The sequence below is a fragment of the Heteronotia binoei genome, unplaced genomic scaffold (genome assembly GCF_032191835.1).
Source record: "Heteronotia binoei isolate CCM8104 ecotype False Entrance Well unplaced genomic scaffold, APGP_CSIRO_Hbin_v1 ptg000458l, whole genome shotgun sequence".
NCBI classification, from domain to species: domain Eukaryota; kingdom Metazoa; phylum Chordata; class Lepidosauria; order Squamata; family Gekkonidae; genus Heteronotia; species Heteronotia binoei.
The window spans coordinates 75,310-101,118 of record NW_026800034.1 but is presented as its reverse complement, the minus strand read 5'-3'; the positions used below and the strand labels follow the sequence as shown (position 1 = coordinate 101,118).

General features: G+C 41.2%; 1 protein-coding gene across 1 annotated transcript in view; it reads right to left on the bottom strand.

Annotated features, from left to right (window-relative positions):
- The window catches only part of LOC132590645 (complex I assembly factor ACAD9, mitochondrial-like), a 37,541-nt gene extending 16,132 nt beyond the window's left edge, over positions 1–21,409 (bottom strand). The window contains exons 1-11 of the mRNA XM_060263615.1: positions 21,210–21,409; positions 13,923–14,016; positions 13,248–13,349; positions 11,197–11,303; positions 9,591–9,691; positions 8,668–8,746; positions 8,125–8,299; positions 6,778–6,851; positions 5,317–5,392; positions 3,454–3,524; positions 2,502–2,621 (exon numbers count right to left, since the gene is read on the bottom strand). Coding sequence (XP_060119598.1) covers positions 2,502–2,621; positions 3,454–3,524; positions 5,317–5,392; positions 6,778–6,851; positions 8,125–8,299; positions 8,668–8,746; positions 9,591–9,691; positions 11,197–11,303; positions 13,248–13,349; positions 13,923–14,016; positions 21,210–21,335 — 1,125 coding nt within the window. The 5' untranslated portion in view covers positions 21,336–21,409. The remainder of the gene's footprint in view (positions 1–2,501; positions 2,622–3,453; positions 3,525–5,316; positions 5,393–6,777; positions 6,852–8,124; positions 8,300–8,667; positions 8,747–9,590; positions 9,692–11,196; positions 11,304–13,247; positions 13,350–13,922; positions 14,017–21,209) is intronic.
- Between the last annotated feature and the right edge of the window lie 4,400 nt (positions 21,410–25,809).

The following is a 25,809-nucleotide window of genomic DNA, read 5'->3' as shown; positions in this document are numbered from 1 at the left end:
AGGCACATGGATGAACACAAGTTATTGAGGAAGACTCAGCATGGGTTCTGTAAGGGAAGATCTTGCCTCACTAACCTGTTACATTTCTTTGAGGAGGTGAACAAACATGTGGACAAAGGAGACCCAATAGATGTTGTTTACCTTGAGTTCCAGAAAGCTTTTGATAAAGTTCCTCATCAAAGGCTCCTTAGTAAGCTTGAGAGTCATGGAGTAAAAGAACAAGTCCTCTTGTGGATCAAAAACTGGCTGATTAATAGAAACGGAGAGTGAGTATAAATGGGCAATTTTTGCAGTGGAAGATGGTAAGCAGTGGGGTGCCAAAGGGCTCAGTACTGGGCCCCATGCTCTTTAACTTGTTCATTATAGATTTGGAGTTGGGAATAAGCAGTGAGGTCGCTAAGTTTGCAGATGACACTACATTGTTCAGGGTCATGAGAACCAGAGAAGATTGTGAGGCACTCCAAAGGGATCTGTCGAGGCTGGGTGAGTGGCCGTCAACGTGGCAGATGAGGTTCAATGTGGCCAAGTGCAAAATAATGCACACTGGGGCCAAAAATCTTAGCTATAAGTACAAGTTGATGGGGTGTGCACTGGCAGAGACTGACCAAGAGAGGGATCTTGGGGTTGTGGTAGATAGCGCATTGAAAATGTCAAGACAGTGTGCAATTGCAATAAAAAGGCCAACGCCATGATGGGAATTATTAGGAAGGGAATTGAAAACAAATCAGCCAGCATCATAATACCCTTGTATAAATCGATGGTGTGGTCTCATTTGGAATACTGTGTATAATTCTGGTCATCGCACCTCAAAAAAGATATTATAGCATTGGAAAAAGTGCAGAAAAGGACAACTAGAATGATTAAAGGGTTGGAACACTTTCCCTATGAAGAAAGGTTAAAATGCTTGGGACTCTTTAGTTTGGAGAAACATCGACTGTGGGGTGACATGATAGAGGTTTACAAGATTATGCATGGGATAGGGAAGGTAGAGAAAGAAGTCCTTTTCTCCCTTTCTCACAATACAAGAACTTGTGGGCATTCAATGAAATTGCTTAGCAGTCGGGTTAGAACTGATGGAAGTGCTTCTTCACCCAAAGGTGGAACATGTGCAATTAACTGCCACAGGAGGTGGTGGTGACTACAAGCATAGACAGCTTCAAGAGGGGAATGGATAAGCAAATGGAGCAGAGGTCCATCAGTGGCTATTAGCCACAGCTTATCGTTGGAACTCTTTGTCTGGGGCAGTGATACTCTGTATTCTGGTGCTTGGGAGGGGCACAGTGGAAGGGCTTCTAGTCCCACTGGTGGACCTCTAGATGGCACTGGGAGTTTTTTTGGTCACTGTGTGACACAGAGTGTTAGACTAGATGGGCCATTGGCTTGATCCAACATGGCTTCTCTTATGTTCTTAAAAACAGTAAAGGACTGTATTTGAAAATATCTCTGCAATATGCCTAACAGCTGCCCAACCCAACACTACATAGCTTGCCTTTCAATGATGAGTATCCCATGCAAATATGAGGGAATAGCTCTAGCTCTGAAACAGACAATACCATAACATCATCCTGTCATCATAACATCAAGTATTTTGCTTTGAGCTTCCTTTCTTGGGATGAAAGGTTGAATATTTTAATAAATACACAAGACCACTCCTCCTATGTTCTACCATTACAGCTCCACTCACTTGTTCAAGGACTTCAGCAGGTGCAAATGGGAAAGATTAACACCCACCCATATACATGCTTAATGTGCTGTGGTCCCCACTTTGTGGAATAGCTTGACTGAAAAGTCAGGAAGGCCCCACATTCCTGTTATTCTGCAAATTATGTAAATTGGAGTAGTTCAGGAAAGGAAACGGGGCTATGATATAACAACATAGTTCAGGAAGGTGCTTTATAAAGAGAAAGAGACTGCAATCACACCACTGCATATACAACATGTCAGGTTTGCTGCATGTATTACCTTGTGGTCTTTTTATTTTCTGATGTAATGCCATTTTTCAGCATTATATTCACACTCTGTAGCATGCCTAATAGTCCATTCAGATTTTCATAATCCTACTCTTAGTCCATTGTTCATTTGATCTCTCCTCATATTGATTGTAGTGACCTACACTGTGCTCTGTGTATGGAATGCTTATCTTTGTATGAATTGCTGTCAATTTCCAGTGTGCAATCTCTTCTGAGTCTCAGGGAGAAAGGCAAACTATAGGTACAGTAAACAAATAAATTTAGTACTGATCAATGTTTGCTCTAAGATGCAGAGTCTTGCGAGCCAAAATTCTACTTTGTGAGCTACTGGTGTTAAAGTTGTGAGCTACTGGCATTAAAGTTGCGAGCTGCTGCATAAATTATTGTGCTCTGAAGTCATCCTTCCTGAGCTAAGACAAAATGTGTGAGCTGGAGGATAAAAATCCATGAGCTAGTTCACACTAACTCAGTTTAGAGGGAACACTGGTACTGATATCTGTAGCCTCATACCAATGTTTCAGAAAAATGTACCTTAACCATGGCTGCTTCAACCGAGCAATCTGGAATCCCTGGTTTGTCCATCATCCCTGCAGTCAGGTATGCCATGCTCTCCATTACATATGCTTTCCGAGCCATAAGGGCAAATTTTTCCTGGTAAAACAGCAACAATTCAATTGAACACTCATCATCAGTAAACCTTCTGGAGAGATGGCAATTGCAATTCAGAAATCGATACAGTGCAGGATGTTTAACAGTAACATACTTTCTAAACCTAAAATATTTGGTGCTTGGCACATTTTTTCCCTAAAGTTCATGAAAAAAAATCTGTAATTTATTTTATCCATAACCGTGAGATTTCACCAGTTACCAATCCCAGTCAACTCAGCACATACAGAAATGGTCAGAAGTTTATTAGAGATCAATACAGAGCAATGGACCTTTGTGCTATGAGGCCATTGCTGAGAACAGAATAACTCACAAACAGAACCAATAATACACCAAGCAAAAAGGCACGCAAATTAAAGCTAGCTTTTGTCAGATTCCAGGGTTAGGTGTACAACATAGAGAGTTCTCACTGGATGCTCAAGGTCATCTGGTGAAAGTTAGATGCTGCCATAGCTACCAGATAACAGCCAATGTCCTCCTGCTGCAGATCTTGAGAAAGTTACAGCAAGCAAAACGCCAAAGCATGCACACTTAGATACACATTTGAGCAAAGTGTAACATGACTACAGTTCAGATTATACTGGCATGCAATGCAAGTTGATACAGAGAAATGAAAATGACTGAATCAGTGAAAACTACAGCATAACCATTCTGACCCAATTGTCAGGGAACCTGACAATGACCTTCAAGCATGCGTAGATTTTATACCATTTTAAAGCAACTCTACCTACTTCTATATTGATAACAGCATGTAGCCCGTTTTTAGAATAAAAGATTAAAAACAAAAGACAGCTGAAAGCCACAGTTTCTCAGTTACCTGAATTAATCCAAATTCACTCAGCTTCTTATTAAACTGTTTTCTAGTACAAGCATACTCTGCAGTCATTTCTTTATATATATAAAAAGAAAAGAGTAAGAAGTTAATCAGGCAATAAAATTCCAAAAAATGCAATGGTTTCTTAAATATTTCCGAATACTGCAAGGCTCCATCATTGCTATGTGCTGAATTTCATGCCTTCATGGACAGAGCCTAAATCTACTTTTGACACATTTGTACCGACACTGAAGTAACAGCAATACATATTCTGTGACACGGAATGTAATGTGGTTTTCTGTGCCGCAACAGCAACCCTCTGATCAGGATGAAAAGTTCCTTAAGTTAAATAAAACAGCACCTATAGTAAGTTATGGGAACTGTCTTACGCTGTGCTATTCTGTAGATTAAACAAAGCAAATAAGGTACAGACCAAGCACACCAACAGTGAAACTCTGCATATAGTTTCCCCAATCTAACCCCACTGATATCAGTGGGCATGGGATTGTACTGTAAGTGGTGCTCAGAATTAAACAGCATTGGTCCTGGAAAAATACAGTTTAGGAGGTAAAAGAGGCAACTACTACTCCCAATCATCTTTGGAAAATGAACATTGCATCAACACTTTGTATGGTAGAAGTGTTTGCTTAATGTTCTGTTCACCGGTGTTTGAAGCACTAAATCTTGTAAAATATGAAACAGAGAGGCACATTTCTAACACAGTGACCAATACTGGTCAAATGGGGCTTTCTGCCACACCATCTTTACAAATGTTAGTCTTCACTTCCAAGTTCCAGTCACTATAACTGCAAATATGTGTGTGATCTAATGTACGACTACAATCAAGACCAAATGGCTATTTAAAAAAAGCTCTCTGGTTAATCTTCAGCCAGTTACTCTCTTTTTACCTAAGCTACCATACAGGGTTGCTGGGGAGGGGGGGTGGAGATGCAGAACCCCATAAGCTCCCCTGTGCTCCTTGAAGAAAAGGGAGACTTAAAATATAATAGAAACACCAGTGTATATTCAGCAAGTATGTATCAGCTCACCTAGAAAGGTAAACATATGAATCTATTTTCTTGATGATCCAGAGGTAAATAGCTCACAGTAGGTTGTGGTCTCCGTCCCCAACTTCTTGCATTATCTACGGAATACTTTTTCCCTCTCTCTGGAAGATTTATGTAGGTTCCCCCTCCTCTTATCCATGCTGTCTCTTCCCATTAACAGTCGTTAACTGGTTTTAGATTTCTAAACTTTATTCAGATACACTTTATGCAAGACATTAGTACACAGTTTATCAACCATGTAATTGCAATCATATAACTATGATATACCCATGCAACAACATGGACTATCCACTATTAAGGAACTCTAAAAAGGAGAAGTGTTCAGCCCCCTAGGGCTATGGTATATAACAATTTATTATAAACTGTCTTTAGAAATGTAATGTAATTAATTCCATCTGGACTAGCTTTAATTATCTACATTCCAAGGCATGTTTCTCCATTTTGGAAAATACTCTAGAAACAGGGAAATAGCATCATTTCCCAGCTTTCAGGCAAGATATAATGTGACATACACACTAATGTCTTACAAACAAGGCCTTAGGGTGTATATTATAAAAAAAATTGCCTTGAAATATGGAAGGTAATGCTATATAATTTATAATGCCATTATAATTGTATAATTTCTCTGTAATGCAGCTAAGAATGAATTATAACATGGTTTTCCTCTCTTTCATTTCACTCTCACAACCACCCTGTGAGGGAAGTTAATCTGCGCATAGAATACAAAATTCTCTTCTGTAGCCACAGAACCGATACAGAAATTTCATCCTATTTCAGAACACATCATGCTGAGTTTTACCTATCAGTTTCTTAAGCATTCCAGCTGATGCACTGCCCATGCTGAATCTTCCACTGTTAAGAATATTCATAGCAACCTGCAGAGAAGATAAGCAGCCTTTATTCAAGAAACTATACTTGAGAGCTTTGTCTTTTTGTAAAAAAACAAAAAGAAAAAACCCTGGTTTGCTTTTATAAGACCCAGCTGTTAATCTGCTGTTCAGCTACACATGAAGCCCTTTATCTACTGCACACCATATTCACCGATAAACAGTAATAACAATATGATTTCCCCCCCCTAAAGATTCCTATAATTTCATTGTGAAATCACTGCATTCACTTTGGGGAGTGTCTCTCTTCTAAAGCTGAGAATCTGAGATGAAAACAAACCACAGGGAACTAACAAATAGTCCTATACAAATCTGTCAGTTTTCTCTTAAGGAATATAAACATGGTTAAAACAGAAGACAAAAATTGACCCAGCTGATTAAACGTTAACCAGAACTAGTTGCAACATTACAAAAGAGATAATAAATTTAAGGTCAATAACCAGTAACTGGTTGGCTGATAAAATTAATAGTGCTGAACATTCTACAATAATAGACAGAGATGTTTCATGTTTTGGAAAGCATAAGGAGATCAAAATTACTCAAAGTCATTCATTAGCATTCTGTGACAAGTTTTTTAATGCCAACAATCAACATTTCTGCCTCATTACACCCTGAAAACTTGAGACAGTGACAAAAGGTTCAAGACAATCTATCCCTTTGTAAATAAAAACAGAAAAACACATGAGAAAAATGCTAGAGCTCCCATCTCCCTTAGTTCCATTGCTTCCAAAGATTCTTAGGCACTGGTGAGTCCTTATGGAAAAACAGTTGTGCAGCCGGTGATGCCCACTGAAGAAGCTGTACACAACTTCATTGTTTTAACTAGACAGAAAGATGTCTCTGGTGAGTTTCACAGCCAAGATTCAGAGAATCTGAAGTTAACAACCTCCAGCTACCTGAGCAAGGAAGTCTCAGAAGTCTAACCATCTTTGAAAAGGCAGGATACAAAAGATATTTCAGTCAAATCCCCTTCTTGACTATCATGGGACATTCAAACTTCGCTACATTTTCTACGCATCTATGAATTCTGCCTACCAGCAACTTCAAGTGTGGAAGTTCTGTGTGCTTTGTTGCTTTCAATGGGATAAATGTTCAAATTCACATTCTTGTACAACTAGAATATTGTAAAATGAGGAAAAAACTATTCTGGGGCCAATGTTGTTTTGTAAGCTTGTGACAACTTTTTTTTGAAGTACCCAAGTTTATGGCTAATATAATATACCACTTTTCTCTCTCTTTAGCTATTTGTTTTGAATGATTGCCTATTCATATTCCACCAGTGTCATGATAACTACTTCCACCCCCATGAAATTCAAGTCTATCACAAATTTCTCTTCTACAGCCTGCATAAATAATTATTCCCTGCATCTCACCTTAAATCCTCCTCCTACTTCTCCAAGAACATTCTCTATAGGTACTTTTGTATTTTCAAAGTGCACTTCACAAGCTGTAAGATAAATAATGTTATACTAATGTTGCCAGGAACAGGGATTAAACAAGAATCACCATTTAAAATATAACACAAATTCATCTCTGCACCTAATATGTCTGGGAGTGAACGGTTTTTATTAATTTACTATTATTTATTAAAACATTTATACCCTGCCTTTCTTCATAGTTCAGGGCATCTTACAATAATAGTAAAAAAAAATCAAGTTAAAACCAGAATAAAATAATGGTGAGACCCAACCTTCACTGTTACCTTTCTTGGATCTCTTCCATCTACACACAGTTTCTCCCGCTCCTCATCTACTCAATTTTGATTTCATCTGTGCCAGACTACATTCAAATGAAGCAGGGCATGCCCCTAAATTCACTCAGATGCAGTCTGCAATCCTAAAGATACTTCCCTTGGAGTAATCTCCATTGATTAACATGGGACTTACTTCTAACCTAACTTGCTTAGGAATGTTCTCTACATTTCCATAATGGGGACCAAAATCAGCTTACATCCTTCTCCTCTCCTCCATTTTATCCTCACAGCAACCCTTTGAGGTAGGTTAGGCAGTTAGTGTGTGACTGACACCCAGAAGACTTACACAGCAGAGTGGGGATTCAAACTTGGGTCTCCCAGATCTAGTCTGTGATTTTGTGGGGTGACTGCTGTTGAACAGTGAGGGTAAGTAATGCAAGTCAAGCAATAGCAAGTTGCCCAGTAGTTACTACCCAATGGGTCCTTCCTCAAAGTTCAAAATAGAGCGCTGGCCCTCACTCTGGCTTTTACTTGACAGAAACAAAAACTTGAATGCTTGCAATACTTTGTGGTTGGTTAGCAACAGACACTGAAGGCATCTATTTCTTAAAGCTACAGGCATTCCTTTTATAGTTTTAAGGGGTGAACACCCCATTTTTTTAAAAAATATCAGACTTTTCTGTAAACCTAGGGCTTTTCTCAAGTTTGTAGAGAGATCTGTCTTGTCTGCCCATAACCCCAGTCTGTAGATTTAAGTACCCGCAAATGGGGCCACATTAAGATTTAGACATATGAATGGAAATCTGAAGTCCCTTGATGGTTTCAAAAACAGTCTTGCAACTAAGCAACTCTAGAAACAAAGATTTATGCCCATAACTAGTCAGCAAATATTACAATAAACAGACAATCAAGAAAGAAGTTCCTCTCATGATCTGACAAAAAGCAGCTGATCAGAAGAACCTGGATTCCCTCATACATTCCCTCAAAATATTAATACTCTTCCAAGCACTTTTAATGTAGCTCTTACTGTTAGATCCTCGAATGCCCAGTTTATCCTCTGGCTTCCCATTAGTGATCCCACCAAAATTTCTTTCTACAATGAAAGCAGTAATTTTGTCTTTGGTTGCACCATCTTTGTCAACCACCTCTGTCCTTGCAAACACAGTAAAGATATCAGCAATACCACCATTTGATATCCATATCTGTAATTGAACAAGAAAAAGGCAGTTTTAATGTCATAAAACAAATGAATGGAGTGAAAGAATTCCTCCAAATATTTTAGTAGAGACTGTTTTTGATTTTTGGATAAGATCCCATGAGCTGAAACTAAAATCATCAGTCAGAGAACAGATCCCATATTGAGGCAGAAAACTTCACTAAAGAAAAAGGAACTTTACTATCTCTTCCTTAACCTTGGCAATCAATCATCCCTCTAATCCATGGATTTGGATCTTGTTCTCTGACTAGTTTTCCCCTGGGCTCAACTGGATTAGGCAGGGAAACTATTCAGAGAATACCTGGACAAACTGACAAGCAGAAAAAATAATCTCTCTTTTCTGCAGATAAGTACCTTTGAACCATTTAATAAAAAACTTTTGCCATCTTCACTTAAAGTTGCTCTTGTCTGAATAGATGCAGCATCACTTCCACTGAAATACAGTAAAGAAAGAAGGTGTTAGTATTTAAACTGAGCCAAAGAACTCAATCCAATAGAAAATAGCCCACACCTTTGGAAATAAACAAAAGCCCTGGATCTTCACAAGGAGCTAAGTATTTCAATAATTCCAATTTACTCAATTTTCTGAACACTCTCCTAAATTGTTTTTGCAAACCATCAAGGCAATCTTTCAAAGTCTTCATTGTCTGCATGTACCCCGAACAACTTGCAAGCTTAGAAGGGAGACTAGGACCTACTTTAGATCCAAGTGAGCAGCAGTGGTGGTCTGAAGCAGTTGAACAAAGCAGGAGTCGTTGCACCTTTAAGACCAACCAAGTTTTATTCAGAATGTAAGCTATACCTAATCCCCTCATCTGATGAAGTGTGCTTAGAGAGCACACGAAAGCTTACGTTCTGAATAAAACTTGGCTGGTCTTAAAGGTGAAACTTGACTCCTGCTTTGTGGGACCTACTTTCTCTGCAAAAGCAGTCATAATTACAAAGACTGTGAAGGATGAGATATCTACAGGTATCATCTGTGGTTAAGGAATTCAAATAGTCATCTTATAATATCAGCGTACTTCTTGTTACCAAAGATCTTGCTTGAAGTGATAATACAAATTAACATTTATACTGTGCTTTGGAGTACTCAAAGGCATTCAGATATATTACCTTATAATTTTTAGAGCCATCATACAGAAAATGGTGAGATGAAGTTGGTGTAGGCCACCAACTGAGTTCACAGCAGGGATACCTGATTTGTAGGTTGGTTTCCTAGCCACTACACTAAGCGGGCAAAATGCTGTCAACTTGGTCTTTTTTAAAAAATATATTACCTTCCTGGTTCTGTGAGACAAAATGCTGCAATGTGTTCTCCAGATGCCAGTTTAGGTAGATACTTCTCCTTTTGCTCTTCAGTGCCTGCAATAAGGATTCCCTGCAATAAAATCAAATTGGGCCATTTATTGCTGCGCACCAGGACATACAAAACCCAATCCTCTTGCACTCTCCTTTATTTAAAGGAGGCTGTAATGATTTGAATGTATATATGTGTGTTCCTTTAACTGTTGGTAAGCTGCAGTAGAGAAAGGTGGGTGAAAGAGGGGAAATGATTGGTTAGTGACTGAGAGTGGGTGGAGCTAAGAAGTATGTGGGGGGAGAAAGAGAGAGAGAAGTCAGTCAGCAGTGAACTCTCAGCAGAATGACAGCAGTTAATAGTCAGTCAGCAATTGTGGTCAATCAGCAATCAACAGAGTCTGAGAAGCAGTCTTCTGATTAGAACCCCACACTAGTGCTGTGAAAGACATAATAGGGGCTAGATAGAGAGCCAAAATGTAGTATTGTCAGAGTTTATAGGAGTGTGAGAGACATAAGCAGTCAGAAAGTTGAATTAGGAAGAGAAAGGAAGATTTGAGAGTGAGGAGCGTGTGAAGTGAAAGTTACACCTCAATCAGAAGTAATTAATATTCATTGAAGAATTAATTATTACATTGAAGAATTAAGCTATAAACATCTTGAAACCAATACGCTTATTGTACAAATAAAGGTTTATTTTGTTTTATATTAATCCGGAGTCCTATGATATTAAATTATAAGAGCCTCATCCTGAAGGCCACATAGTCCAAGGACAAAGCCTTAAAACTCAAGCACAATTCAGTTGGAAATGTTAAATAAAGTGTTTGGAATTAAATTCCTTGTGACAGCATTAAATACATTAAGAGGGAAGTTGTGACAGAGGTTAACAAGAAGGGCTGTTTTTTAGATCTGTACTCAGTGCATGAGCACTAACACTTTTATACATGACCTGACAGTTGAAAAGTTGTATCACCTTCATTCAGGTCTAGGGCACCATGGTCATGTTCCTTCCAGTGGCTAAGCATCAAGGAACTTAAGTCAGCCTTAATCTTTTTGTAACTAACAACAACAGCATATTTTTTGCTACCATTGTTGTTTGTACTCACACACTTATTTTAAACATTTTTCATTAGGCACAAGATTCTGAACAATTTGGTTGTTACAGTGATTAATGTGTTTAGCCAGGCTTTCCTTTTGAGCACAATCTAAACAATTCACACCAGTAAAAAGCTGGTTCTTCAACCACAGCTGAACAATTACCATGTGCAATAGTTTTCAGTTTATAAGAGCTGCCATCTTTAATACTAACTGAATTGTGTCCATAAGTTTGGCTTTAATGTCACAATACTTGTTTACACCAGCACACCTGGAAGAACTTAAAAACGGGCCTGACAAATTTAAATGTTATTGTTAAACCTCTGTTCACATTTTATTCCACATACACTTGCTGTCCACTTGGTCCAAGTGTCTTCCCTGTTACTGAAAAGCAACAACTGTGGATAGAGCTAGAAAACATGAAGGAATAGTTCTGAAACATGAATACTGAAGAGCTCAACATAAACATGATTCTAAGGACCAGAAAGTTACCTTTAGTCCTATAGCTTGGTGAGCTGCTAATGTTACTGCAACAGCTCCATCTTGCGAAATGATTTCTCCCAAACGCGCATACATTGTATTTGAAAGTCCAAGGCCGCCTGTTAAGAGATCACAGCCAGCTATTAAACTGCTCACGTGAGAAGTTACATACTGGTCATTTGCATTTATTATACTTTTTCAAAACCACATACAACTATGGCATTTTAGCCCCACCCAAACCCAACTAGCTCATAGGGCTATATTGCTATCAACTGTGGCTTCATTGTGGCAGAACTGAACAATATCTTTCTAGACAGAAGAGCAAACAGAAAGACTCACATAGATCAACTAGACAGAGGCACTAACATTTTCTTCTACTTACAAAAACAGCTTGCCCCAGAATCAGATTACCAGCATCACTTAAAGCACTTTATATAATTTAGCAACAGAATTATTCTGAATAAAAACACAGTGTAATGAGCAGGCTAGATGGCCATCTGACAGCAATGCTGATTCTGTGAACGTAGCGGATCATAAGAGGAATAGCAGGAAGGGTTGCATCCGTGCTTAGTTCTTGTGGCCTTTACATGCCCAAGAAAATGCTGATTGCCACTTTGGGGTCTGGAAGCAATTTATCTCCAGACCAGTTTAGCCAAGAATCCTAAAAGTTTTTGCCATCTTCTGGGCATGGAACAGGGGTCACTGGGTAGGGAGGGGAGGTATTTGTGAATTTCCTGCATTATGCAGGGGGTTGGACTAGATGACTCTGGCGGTACCTTCCAACTCTATGATGCTATTCTATTTGGTTGGTAATACCTATGATATGACATGGCAGACTAAAGGTCTCAATGTGAAAAGGTGTTTACCCACCTTTTGCAAAAATCAGATATCAATTTGTGGAAAGACACTACCTTAACTTACACTATGATCACCTCCTATTCAGAAAAAGGAATTGTGCAGTGTCCCTGGATCATACCATATAATGCAGAGAAGGGATATATATTTTATCTTCCTGATCTCTGTATCAGATCAAAATCTTGTGCACAACGAAAGTTATCTTTCTGGGGAAAAGTGTTCTAGCTTTGCCCAGTCCTCTTCCTTATATGTGGTAACTTTTTACATGTGACAATATGAAGATGCTGAAGGCAATCTGAACATTAGTCACATCTTGAACACTCTGGAATGTTATGGATCACGATGGGTAGCTGCATTAGTCTGTTGGTAGCAGTAAAAAGAGCAAGAGTACTGTTAACATCTTAAAAGACTAACAATGTTTGTGGCAGAGTATGAGCTTTCATTAGTCACTACAGTGACTCACTCACAAAAGCTCATACTCTGCCACTAATAATAGTAGTAGTAGTAGTAGTAGTAGTAGTCAACTTGTTTAATTGCCCATCCCAGCCAAGGCCAGCCTCTGGACAATGTACAACAGAATAAAACAATACAAAATCAATAAAATTCCAAATAAGACATTACAAAAAGTTTCAGTCAATAAAATTCTAAAAGCCCATGATGGTGCCCCACTAATTAAGTTCTCCTTCTGAACTGTCAGAGCAATGGGGGGGAGGGAGTAAACTTTCTGGGGGTGGAAAGAAAAGAAGGTGCCAGCCATTGCTGTCCTTAATCAAAGGCCTGGTGGAACATCTCTGCCTTACAGGCCCTGCAGAATTGAATTAGGTCCTACAGGGCCCAAATTTCATCTGACAGAGAGTCCCACCAGGTTTTGTTAGTCTTTAAGGTGCGACTGGACTCTTGCTCTTTTCTACTGGAATGTTATAGTCCATAATGATTCTTCTAAAAGTTTGCATTTGTTTGCACTTAGCTCCTGGAGAGCAGCACCACTTTACATAGATATTTAAGTATAATTATAAAATCTGCAATGAAACAAATGTTTATGGTTCTCATTTAATCAAGATAAAGAACTCTGAAAAACCCAGCTTGTCTTTCTGATGAGATACCAACATGGGTTGTGCCCACCAAACAAGGAAAGAAGTGTAGTCAATCTCTCATGTTGGAAGACTGAATAAGAGCTACAGAGCTCTACATTCTGTTTCCTAACTCACCATATTCCTCTGGAATCTGTATGCCAAAGAGCCCCAGGTTCTTTAGTCCATTAAGCGTCTCCTGAGGAATTTTAGCATCCTGGTCAATTTTCTTAGAATCCACTGAAAAAGAATATGTATTAACCTGAACATCATAACTGCTTATAAATAACACTAGTATACTTTGTTAATTAAGCTAAAGCTTATTTAGGGAGTTAGATTCTGCGTCAGATGATTTTTTAAAATGTTATTGCTACGTAAGGAGTTACTAAGCACCAGACAAAGTCTAAACCCCTCTGTTCAATTGCTTTTAATGCCATTTAATTCCAACACCAACTCATAAATCAGTGAAAAGTATTGACCTTCCATGGAGTGAAACACAGCCAGTAAACACCATTTAAGCAAGTTATTTTAGCATCCAGATGCATCACAAGAAGACATCTGGACAATGCAACAAATTCTCAACAGAACAAAGAAGATGAACGTATTTTAAGAAGAAACACAGGAGCTGTTTACAGATGATAGTAAAACTTCTTAGCCCTGAAATATGTTATACTTTCTTCTTTTGGCTGACTAATGATGCAATGAGTGTACAGGTACTCTAAAACAATATAAATAAAAACGGCAAAGTTTTATTTTTAATAATATAGGCTATATAAGCAAGTACATAAAGTTCTTATGAACAAAAAAAAATACCTTCTTCAGTGAAGAATTTTTCTACGGGCCCTACGAACTGATTAATTTCCTCCAATTCTTCATTGCTAATCTCAGGATAAGGAAAAACCTCCTCCTAGAATGACAGATTTTAACAGGATTAAAAAATAACTTTTTAAAAAGGTTCACACATTGGACTAAATCCACAGGGAGCTTTACCAAGCAAACTGTGCTGTCACTCAATTCCAGGCATTTCAAAGAGGTTTTCCAAGGAGCTCTTTCTAAAGTCTATGCCTTTGGTTACTCACTAATCTCAGGGTGGGGGGGATAACAGTGTAGAGTGTACCTTAAGAAATAGTAAAATAAGCAAACTTTTAACAAAGAAAATTATCTCACTCTAGAATCCCTGGCTGCATTTGCAACTATTCATGTTTATATTATTAAAGTACCATTCACAATTCCTGAAGCTAATTCCCTGAGAGAAGGGAAAAAATGCTATCCCAGTTTTATTTCCAAGAAAGTTAAACAGGAGACACAGAAAGAGCAGAAGCCATGTGACTCTAGCAGCTATACAGATGGAGTTACCGTAATTTGGGCAACAGTTAATATCTGTCCTACATATTTCACTCATACTCTTAAATTTTCCTGTGGCTTCTTTTCTCTCAGAAGCTGTATCTACAGAAGTTGCTGAGTAGCCTCTTAACTCTTCTTGTTTTGGATTGGTCACCAAAAGAACTTTAAGTTGTTTTACAAACAACTGCACTCAGATCCCACACAGGAATACAAAAAAGAACTGAACAAGATTACAAAGGAATTACCACTAAACATGCAAGAACAGATCCTTTCAGAGACATCACAAAAGCCTCAATCAGGTACCTTTTATCTTCTACCTAAAATACACAAACCTGGTGACCTGGGACACCCCACTGTCTCAGGGATAGGCACTATCACTGAGGGGGTATCTGGATATATGGACTCTATTCTAAAACCCTATGTCACCAGTGCTCTCAGTTATATTTGTGATACCACAGATTTTGAACAACCTTCCAAAGAATACTATTTTAGTCACCATGGATGTGGACTCTCTGTATACCAGCATCCCACACCAAGATGGATTAGAAGCTGTGGACTCAGTTGGTGGCCTTACACAAGCCCTAAACATACCAAACAATCCATTGTATACAGCCAGGCTCAATGCTACAGCCGCATCTGCTCCAATTCTACTGACAGATTCTCACCTGAGGGATTTACAACAAACCTTTTTGGAGCTCAAGTACCCACCTAATGAAGTCAGAAAACAGATTAACTAAGCTAGAATGATACCCAGAAAAGCCCTGTTACAAGATAGGCCCAAAAAGACAATAACAGAATACCAGTAGTGGTCACACACAACTCTCAACTCAAAACAGTTCAACACATCATAAATTACTTATAACCTCTATTGGGCAGTGACAGCTCTCTTTCAAATGCATTGGGGGGGGGGGGAGGCAAGCCTTTTCTTGCACACAGACAGCCCCCCCCAGTCTCAAACAACTTATAACCTCTATTGGGCAGTGACAGCTCTCTTTCAAATGCATTGGGGGGGGGGGGAGGCAAGCCTTTTCTTGCACACAGACAGCCCCCCCCAATCTCAAACAACTTTTCACCCACAACAATACAACATCTCATTTGAGCATGGACACTAGTAACAAAGCTTGCAATTAACCCAAATGCCAACTTTGCCGCCACATACACCCAGACAACACAATCACTGGACTTAAAAGCATTAACTACACCATCTCAGGCTCATTCACTTGCTCATCTTCCACCATTATACATGCTATTAAATGCCAACAATGCCCTTCAGTTCTCTACATATGGCAAACAGGACAAACCCTATGCCAAAGGATAAATGGACACAAATCTGACATCAGGAATTACAAAACTGAGAAACCTGTCGAACACTTCAACCTTCCAGAACGTTCATTGGGTGACCTCAAAGTAGCTGTTTTACTGCAAAGAAACTTCAAGAACAGAATGGAAAGGGGAAATTGCTGAAATACAAATTAGTATGAAACTTGGAACAAACATCTCCCCAGGACTGAACAGGGATATTGGCTTCTTATCTCATTACATATGCTAAACCCATTCTCACCAAGCAGAGCCATACATCCATTTTATTCCAATGCATTTCTCTTTTAGAATAGTGTATCAGAATTTTTATTTACAAACTGGAATAAGGAATATTGGTTGTTTATCTCATTACATATGCTAAACTCTTCTTCCATTGTATTCTAATGTCTTCTTTTTTGTATTGGCAAACTGACAGGGGTGGAATTTCAGCAGGAGCTCCTTTGTATATTAGGCCACTACACCCCTGATGAAGCCAATCCTCTGAGAGTTTACAAGGCTCTTTTTTGTAAGCTCTTAGAGGATTGGCTACATCAGGGGTGTGTGGCCTAATATGCAAAGGAGCTCCTGCTAGAATTCCACCTCTGCAAACTGGAATGATATTTACAACGCTATGCTACATTAAAAAGTATATTGGGTGGATAGAAACACCTCTGAGAAAAAGATGTTCTCAGTTTAACCCATGCTTGAGAAGAAATAATGTAATTAATATTTACTGCCATTCACACCATCATTCTCCAATTCCGACAAGTTAATTACCTTTTGCTGTTTTCCCACACAACTGTGGGAAAACAGCAAACTGTTATTCTTTCAATTTATTAATTTCACTATCTTGCCACTGGATTCTAACTTCATACTATTTTGCATGCTTAACGACTTCACACAAGCTATATGTAGCACTGCTAACTGTACCCCATTTCATTGTCTGAAGTGTGCTTTCAGCACACCAAAGCTTACATTCTAAATAAAACTTTGTTGGACTTAAAGATGCTATTGGACTCCAACTTCATTTTATGTACAACATGATAGGCTTTCCCAGGGGTCATTTTGTAGAAAAATAGGTGGTGGAGCTCATCCAGGAATTGTTATACAGCTGCACCTACTATTCAATGGACAAGGTGGGGAGGAGGAGGTGGAACCCTCAGAAAAGTTCAGGAGCTGTGCTCCTGTGAGCTCCTGCTGAATCCAAGATCTGAGCTTGGAGAAAAAAGAAAAAAGCAGCATTATACCAGTTTGGAGCACTGCCACTTTGGTGGCAAAATGCCATCAAAAGTACTGTTAATTCTAACATGAATACAAGTCAGATGCATATTGGCTTTGTAAATGACTAAGGAAAGACTAATGGATTGACTTGTTTCCTATGTAAATGTTGAGCTCTTCCCAATTTTTCCTCCCTTCCCCTCCCCCCAGCCCTTTACATCTCTACTGGTTTCAGTAAACCCCCTAGGCTCTTAACTGAGTCAACAGGGGTCACTTGAACCCCATCAAAAGAGGGAAGACCTCACACTTCCCAACTTGTATTACTTCCATATTGCTATGTTCAGTTTCTATTTCTTATTTATTTACATCATTTATAGTCTGCCTTTCCTACTTGGACAGGTGGATTATACAAAGTGAGTCAATACAATCAAAAGGGGGGGGGTATGCAATAAACAATACAATAGAATTAAAGTTGTAATATGTTCGCTTTCACTAATTTAACCACTGCGAGCAGGCAGTGGCTTAATACGAGTCAGTTTTTCTGAACTGCCAGATTTCATTTTAAAAGAGCAATACTAGTCCCTTTTATAGCAGAGGTGTAAGGAGAAAGGCATCTCTCCATGGTGAAAGGGATCAAGATTTACAGTTTTCTACTGAAAACTTAGAATTCAGAGAACTTGTAACACATATAGATATAATAATATTAAAATGCTGGTTAATATTTTTAAAAGGTTCGGGGGGTGGGGAGGGGGAATGGCTGCTGCCAGGAGACCAGGGCAGGGAAATCTGCCATATGGCAGCCCAGTTGCCAATATGGTGTATTAGTGACTGCAGCAGCAACAGATAAACCACACATGCTTGTCCTGGTGTGGAAAACACTAATATGTTAAAGACAATGCCACAAACAACAGACAAGAAGCACCAGTGATACACAAGGAGAAAGTGTGGCATCTTTACAACAGGAGTGTAAGTTTGGAAAAAGAGGTATATTTTCTGTTGTATATGTGATCGGATATATGTATACAGTATGGTGTTCTTGTCTGGCTCACTGGAGCCAGTAGGACTAAGCTTGGGGACTCGGGAACAATAGGCAGCTGGATCCCAATCCCTGCTGTCCTGCTCCAATCACGGCCCCCCTGCTGGTTTGAATGATCCAATAGCATGCTAGTGCAGGAACCTTGAGTGTATATATAGTTGGCCCAGTCTTCAGTCTCCCTATACTATGCTGTGATAATAAAGAGAGTTATAAGAGCATAAGAGAAGCCATGTTGGATCAGGCCAATGGCCCATCCAGTCCAACACTCTGTGTCACACAGTGGCAAAAATTTTTATATATATACACACACACTGTGGCTAATAGCCACTGATGGACCTCTGCTCCATATTTTTATCTAAACTCCACTTGAAGGTGGCTATGCTTGTGGCCGCCACCACCTCCTGTGGCAGTGAATTCCACATCAATCACCCTTTGGGTGAAGAAGTACTTCCTTTTATCCGTTTTAACCTGTCTGCTCAGCAATTTCATCGAATGCCCACGAGTTCTTGTATTGTGAGAAAGGGAGAAAAGTACTTCTTTCTCTACTTTCTCCATACCATGCATTATCTTGTAAACCTCTATCATGTCACCACGCAGTCGACGTTTCTCCAAGCTAAAGAGTCCCAAGCATTTCAACCTTTCTTCATAGGGAAAGTGTTCCAGCCCTTTAATCATTCTAGTTGCCCTTTTCTGGTCTTTCTCCAATGCTATAATATCCTTTTTGAGGTGCGGCGACCAGAACTGCACACAGTACTCCAAATGAGACCGCACCATCGATTTATACAGGGGCATTATGATACTGGCTGATTTGTTTTCAATTCCCTTCCTAATAATTCCCAGCATGGCGTTGGCCTTTTTTATTGCAAACACACACTGTCTTGACATTTTCAGTGAGTTATCTACCACGACCCCAAGATCTCTCTCTTGGTCAGTCTCTGCCAGTTCACACCCCATCAACTTGTATTTGTAGCTGGGATTCTTGGCCCCAATGTGCATTACTTTGCACTTGGCCACATTGAACCGCATCTGCCACGTTGACGCCCACTCACCCAGCCTCAACAGATCCCTTTGGAGTTCCTCACAATCCTCTCTGGTTCTCACCACCCTGAACAATTTAGTGTCATCCACAAACTTGGCCACTTCACTGCTCACTCCCAACTCTAAATCACTTATGAACAAGTTAAAGAGCATGGGACCCAGTACCGAGCCCTGCGGCACCCCACTGCTTACCGTCCTCCATTGCGAAGACTGCCCATTTATACTCACTCTCTGCTTCCTATTACTCAGCCAGTTTTTGATCCACAAGAGGACCTGTCCTTTTACTCCATGACTCTCGAGCTTTCTAAGGAGCCTTTGATGAGGAACTTTATCAAAAGCTTTCTGGAAGTCAAGGTAAACAACATCTATCGGGTCTCCTTTGTCCACATGTTTGTTCACCCCCTCAAAGAAATGTAACAGGTTAGTGAGGCAAGATCTTCCCTTACAGAACCCATGCTGAGTCTTCCTCAATAACCCGTGTTCATCAATGTGCCTACTCATTCTGTCCTTGATAATAGTTTCTACCAACTTTCCCGGTATTGAAGTCAGACTGACTGGCCTGTAATTTCCCGGATCTCCTCTGGAACCCTTTTTAAAGATGGGGTGACATTTGCTACCTTCCAGTCCTCAGGAATGGAGGCAGATTTCAATGAAAGATTACAGATTTTTGTTAGAAGATCCACAAGTTCAACTTTGAGTTCTTTCAGAACTCTCGGATGTATGCCATCCGGACCCGGTGACTTATTAGTTTTGATCACTACTACCTCACCTCTTCATTGCGTGGAACCCACTATATTGTATTTTCTATCTGGTATAACACTCGCAGCAAAATAAAATCCTAGCCAACATTATAACAGAGCAGGCTGTGAAACATGTTCCCAACACCAATGCCAGTGGTTTCACCATACAGAAAAACAAACCATATTCTACAAATCATGCCTAAAAACAGTTTCACTATGTGGTCACTTAGAAACAAGTAGAAATGCAAATTCCCGGGCTTAAAAAATAAAACACAAAACGCCGCCCCCCAGAAGCTTTAACAACATAAACTGCCAGTCTCTCAAAATCTTGATAATAGAAAGTGCCATCAAGTTATAGTCAACTTATGGCAACCCCACCAGGTTTTTAAGGCAAGAGACATTCAGAGGTGGTTTGCCATTGCCTGCCTCTGGGTCATCATGACCATGGACTTCCTTGGTGGTCTCTCATTCAAATACCAGCCAGGGCTGACTCTGCTTAGCTTCCAAAATCTAATAAGATCAGGCTAGCCTGGGCTGTCCAGGTCAGGACCTCAAAATCTTACCATTACTTTTTTTAAAAAAAGGTTAAAATTAATTTATTACATTTTTATTCCTTCAAAGAGCTAAGGGTGGTGTACACTGCTCTACTCTTCCGCATTTCACCCTCACACAATCACCCCAAGAAGTGGTGAGGCTGAGAGCATGACCGGCCAAAGGTCATCCAGCAAGCTTTACAGCACAAAGACAACGTGAGTCTGGTTCTCCCTAATCCTAGCAGGCATTCAAAGGAGAAAGCCAAGTTGCTTCCTGAACTTAAAGATCGCTAAGTATGTGTGTGAAAGAGGAGCGTGTGTGTGCTTCCTAGTCACTTACAACTTATAGTGACCCTATGAATTAATGACCTCCAAATCCTATCACTAACAGCCTTGCTCAGGTCTTGCAAACGGAGGGCTGTAGTTTCCTTTATTGAATCAATCCATCTCACTGAATGAAAGAGGTGGGAGTATCAATTCCAAGCCACTGAAACTAGGTATAACAGAGATGGCACCAGCAGCCAAATACACCTTGTTTTAAATCGACATTACAAAATAGGCTCTTGAGACTGAAAGTGCATAAGAGATCACCATACAGCGCAGGCTTAGGAATTAATTTTACCACTGGAGACGTGAAGGATTCTAGCTCTACATGTTTCTTCACCATCCAGTAAGCAGAAAACAAGCACTTCTCTCTCTGCGGCTGAACTGGTTTTCGAACTCGGAATATAGAGGATACTGCCCCAAATTGTGACCCTTCACGCGCAGGCGCAGTTTCACACAAAAGGTCCGCGGCGCCTGGACCTTATAACTGGTTCTGGATGAGAGTACCATGCCAGCCTATGGGACTCTCAGAAGGGACGAGCCTGACTAGCCGCCCGGCAAGCCTCACCTTCCGAAAGGTACCTAGGAAAAGCTCCTTAGCGAAGGCGGGCCGCGGGCAGGCGCTGCGGAACTGGCGGATCCCGGCAGGGAGAGCAGCACGCGCCGCTCTAAGAATAACGCCGAACCCTCTCATGTCTGTCACGACCTCTAACTTCACTCTCCCTGCCCACTACGGCTGTCGCGGTCCAATGACGCAAACACGGGGTCGATCGCTTTTGGTGAACGCAACGCTCTTCTCCACCCAGCCGTCGCTATGACAGCAGGCGGGGCAACTTGCTGAGGGAGCGACCTCTGGTGGAACGCTAACTACTTACATAAATCCAAGGAAATTATATTCAAGGCTGCAAACAGCAGAGAGAGGGTAAGACGCTGACACAATTTAGGACACCTTCCGGTGTTGTCAGGGGTGTGTGGCATATGCAAATGAGTTATGCAAAGAAGTTGTGCCAATGAGCTCCAGCACCTCTTCTTCTACAAAATGACCCCTGGTGGGCAAACATTTTAATGTTAGCAGGTGCTCAGTTAGTCTAAAACTCATTGTTCTCTAACAAAACAATTTCAAGGGAAGAATCCAGTGTGCAATTGTATTATAATTCATCACAAAATTTATCGCCAGTGGGTTTCCCTCAGTACAAGTTCTGCAGATACTAATGTCTTGTATATTTCACTGGTTACAAAAGTTAATCAATTCTCCCCAAATGTCTAGAACTTGGATCTGCTTTTCAAGTCTCATCCTGCACTTTATCAGAAAATTTTTTTTATACCAGTGGCATAAAACTGCGCCTGCGCGTGAAGGGTCACAATTTGGGGCAGTATCCTCTATATTCCGAGTTCGAAAACCAATTAAACAAAGTTTAATTCTGGGTATAAACTTTCAGATTTCCAAAATCAGGTTACATTAATCCTAATTTGCCTATCTATGAACACTGGGATTGTTCCCCCTTCCCAATGGACTGATCACTCTTTTGATCTGATATTTTATTTCATTGTTCTCTCTTTATGATATTCCTGCCCTTTCTGTTGTTTACAGACTTTAATATAAATGCATTAGTTTTATGGATGCCTCTGGTGAAGTGAGGAAAGATTCAAAACAATTTATGCTGGAATAAATGTAAGTACCTAAAGTGCCACTGGATTCCTGGTTTTGCTGCTACAAACTAACACTAACCCATTTCGGATAATTAAGGTCATAACTGTGGCTCCACCGCCAAGAAGCCTCTCTATCTTGTCACATCTCACCTGAGATGGATGGGTTGCCAGGAAAGGACAATGGTATGGCCAGTCAGGCTCACATAGGAAGAAATTATTAATATCTACAGGTTAAGAAGATATGAATATATGACCCCAATGATTCTGTTAGTCAAATTTAAAATCAATAAATATAAACAGATATATAAAAATATACATGTATTTATTTCAAAGTAAATTGAAAACAGATATTGACCCTTGTGATAGCCTCAATTAAGAAGTACAATGACAACCAGAAGTGACTGTTATTGACTCCAACCAGGTGTGTTTCAGCCCACTGACCTTCCTCAGTAGTCAAACGGATGACATTATATGAATGGCTCCTGACATAATACAACGGGTACTTGGCAGTTGGACCCACCTTCTTATGAGCTAGATGTTGAGTCTCTTTGGTCCTAACTTGCTTTCTGTTTCATCTTATATAGGACCTCTTTTCTTCTCTCTTTTACATGGGCTTGAAGCAGAGTCCACTCTGCCACTAGGCGAAATAGGCGATCTCCTAGGGCGCCTGCCTTCAAGGGAAGCCAAATAGGACACCTCCCACATGACTCAGTGATGTCATGCTGCTGGCTTGCTTCCCTCCCAGGCTTCCCTGAACCTGTGCAATATGGCAGAAAAAGCCAGCAGCAGCAGCACACATGGTGGCTATAGAGGAGCATGCGCACAGATGTGAAGAGCCAGCCATGGTAGCAAGGAAGGGCGCTTGCAGGCCAGTGGTGGCATGGCAGACACCAGCGGGGGAGGTGGGCAGTGAAGAAAAGCTGCTGAGGGGCAGAAGAAAGCCAGACCTCAGGAACAGAGAGGTGAGGAAGGAGTCGCACTGGCCACTGAAGTGGCTGATAAGGCAATCCTGTCCTTGCCCGCCCCCCAGTGGCATCTTTTCCAGGCTTCATGGAGATCAAGGCATGAAGAAGTGGCCACAGCTGCGCTTCTCAACCCCCCCCCCCCCGAAGGGCAGAAGATGCCCTGGGAAAAGCTGAGAGGGGGGATGATAGCATTTTATTTTTTTAAAAAATGTGCCTTCTTTCTACCTAAATTTTTATTTATTTATTTATTTATTACTTTGCATTTATATCCCGCCCTCTCCGCAAGCGGACTCAGGGCGGCTTACAGTATCATAAAAACAATCAATTCCATAAAACATATAAAACCATAATACATTTATCAGTTTAAAACTATTACGCTATCTCAATCCAGTCTGGCGGTATTGGGTTCTGACTATGAACACCAGCTTCTGTAGGATGTCCGGTGGCAGCCCATTTTCAGTCAACCAGAAAAGCCTGTCTAAACAGTTCGGTCTTACAGGCCCTGCGGAACGCCGACAAATCCCGCAGGGCCCTTATAGCTTCTGGGAGGGTGTTCCAGAGTTCTGGTGCTGCCACCGAGAAGGCCCTAGATCTTGTTGCGCATAGCCTGGCTTCTTTTGGGCCAGGGGCAGACAGCAGATTTTTTGTCCCTGATCGCAGTGCTCTCTGGGGGATATATGGGGAAAGGCGGTCCCGTAGATAGGCAGGTCCCTGACCATAAAGGGCTTTAAAGGTTAATACCAACACCTTGAAGCGAACTCGGAACACAACAGGCAACCAGTGCAGCTCTCTCAGCACTGGCCGAATGTGCTCCCGTCGTGGTAGCCCCATTAACAGCCGTGCTGCAGCGTTCTGCACTAGTTGTAGTCTCCGGGTTAGCGTCAGGGGTAGCCCCATGTAGAGAGCATTACAGTGATCTATTCTTGAGGTGACCGTAGCATGGATTACCGTCTCTAGGTCGCTGCGGTCCAGGTAAGGGGCCAGCTGCCATGCTTGCCGAAGATGGAAAAAGGCAGATCTAACAGTGGCTGCCACCTGAGCCTCCATTGTAAGGGAGGACTCAAGGAGCACGCCTAAGCTCTTGACCTTGGGGACCGGTATTAGTGGCACCCCGTCAAGGGCCGGCAGCTGGATCCCTCTCCCCGGACCGCCCCGACCCAGGTAGAGAACCTCCGTCTTCGTCGGATTCAATTTCAGCCGACTCAGTCTGAGCCAGGAGGCCACGGCTTGTAATGCCAGGTCTAGATTTTCCAGGGTACAGTCAGACTGGCCACCCATCATTAGGTAGAGCTGGGTGTCATCCACATATTGATGGCAACCCAGTCCATACCTCCTGACAATCTGGGCAAGGGGGCGCATATAGATATTAAATAACATCGGGGATAGGACCGCTCCCTGCGGCACCCCGCAACTAAGGGAGTGCCTCTGGGATGCTTCCTCCCCTATCACCACCCTTTGTCCCCGATCTTGGAGAAAGGAAGTCAGCCACTGCAAGGCAGATCCCTGTATCCCCACATTGGTGAGGCGGTCAGTCAGTAAATAGGGTGCCCTGAGGATGCATGCTTACTCTGGCTGATCAGAGACTGACCAGTGCTTGCTTTCTAGACTGAGTGCCATGGCCATGCTTTCCCCCAATTGTTGGACAGGTGTGCCCATGGGCAAATTTGGGTGTGTGGAATCCCCAATTACTTGCATTGCTATGGAGGCAGCTGCAGGTCACTTTTTTGCAGGAGTTTTGATGACTGCTTGTATGTTGGGAAGACGCATGCGTGGACGTTGGTGGCTGGCTTGTGTCGGTGCTCCAGGGCTTTCAACTTTTAAAAGGTTTTAATTAAGTTCCTTTGGCATAGAAACCTGTTTGTGTGCCTATGTTTTCATTAGGAGACATGTATATATATTTTCCTAATGAGGAATGGCCGAACATCTGGGCAGTTTGCCATGTATCTGAGGTTTTGGAGGACTGCTGATAACGCCAGTACTCAGAACTGATATTGAAATAGCAGCCGTTGTTGTTTTATCCGCTGCAGTTCTTATCTTTGGCCTCGACCCAGGGCAAGGTTTTGTGGCTGATTTACACCAGCCTGTGGGAGGATAGTTACATTTTGGAACTTAAACCTCACCAAATGGCGGCAAAGAGACCCAGAGATGCTGACGATTCTGGCGTTTCGCCAAAGTCCAAGCAGACGAAAATCAAGAACTTTTTTTCCTCACAGCCAAAGCAAGCTGGGCATTCTGTGGAATATAGTATTAAGACATCAAACCACTTTTCTCCTCTTGCGGAGGATTTGGATTTCCCAGATGAGGGGGAGTGTGTTTCGCCTGTTCGGCTGGATGGGAGGGCAATGGCTGTGGATGGTGCCGGGGCGTGGCAGCCGCCCAACCTGAAATCAGCAGAGAAGGCAAAGTCTGCTCTCACAAGCTGTAGCCTGCTTGATTTAGTTGCAAGAACTGTTGACTGCATCTTTAAAGGCGTGGGACAGATCACAACAAAACTCAAAGCTCTTATGGAAGCAATTGCTGGGCTCTCTCTCCCAGAGAATACCAATCAACTTC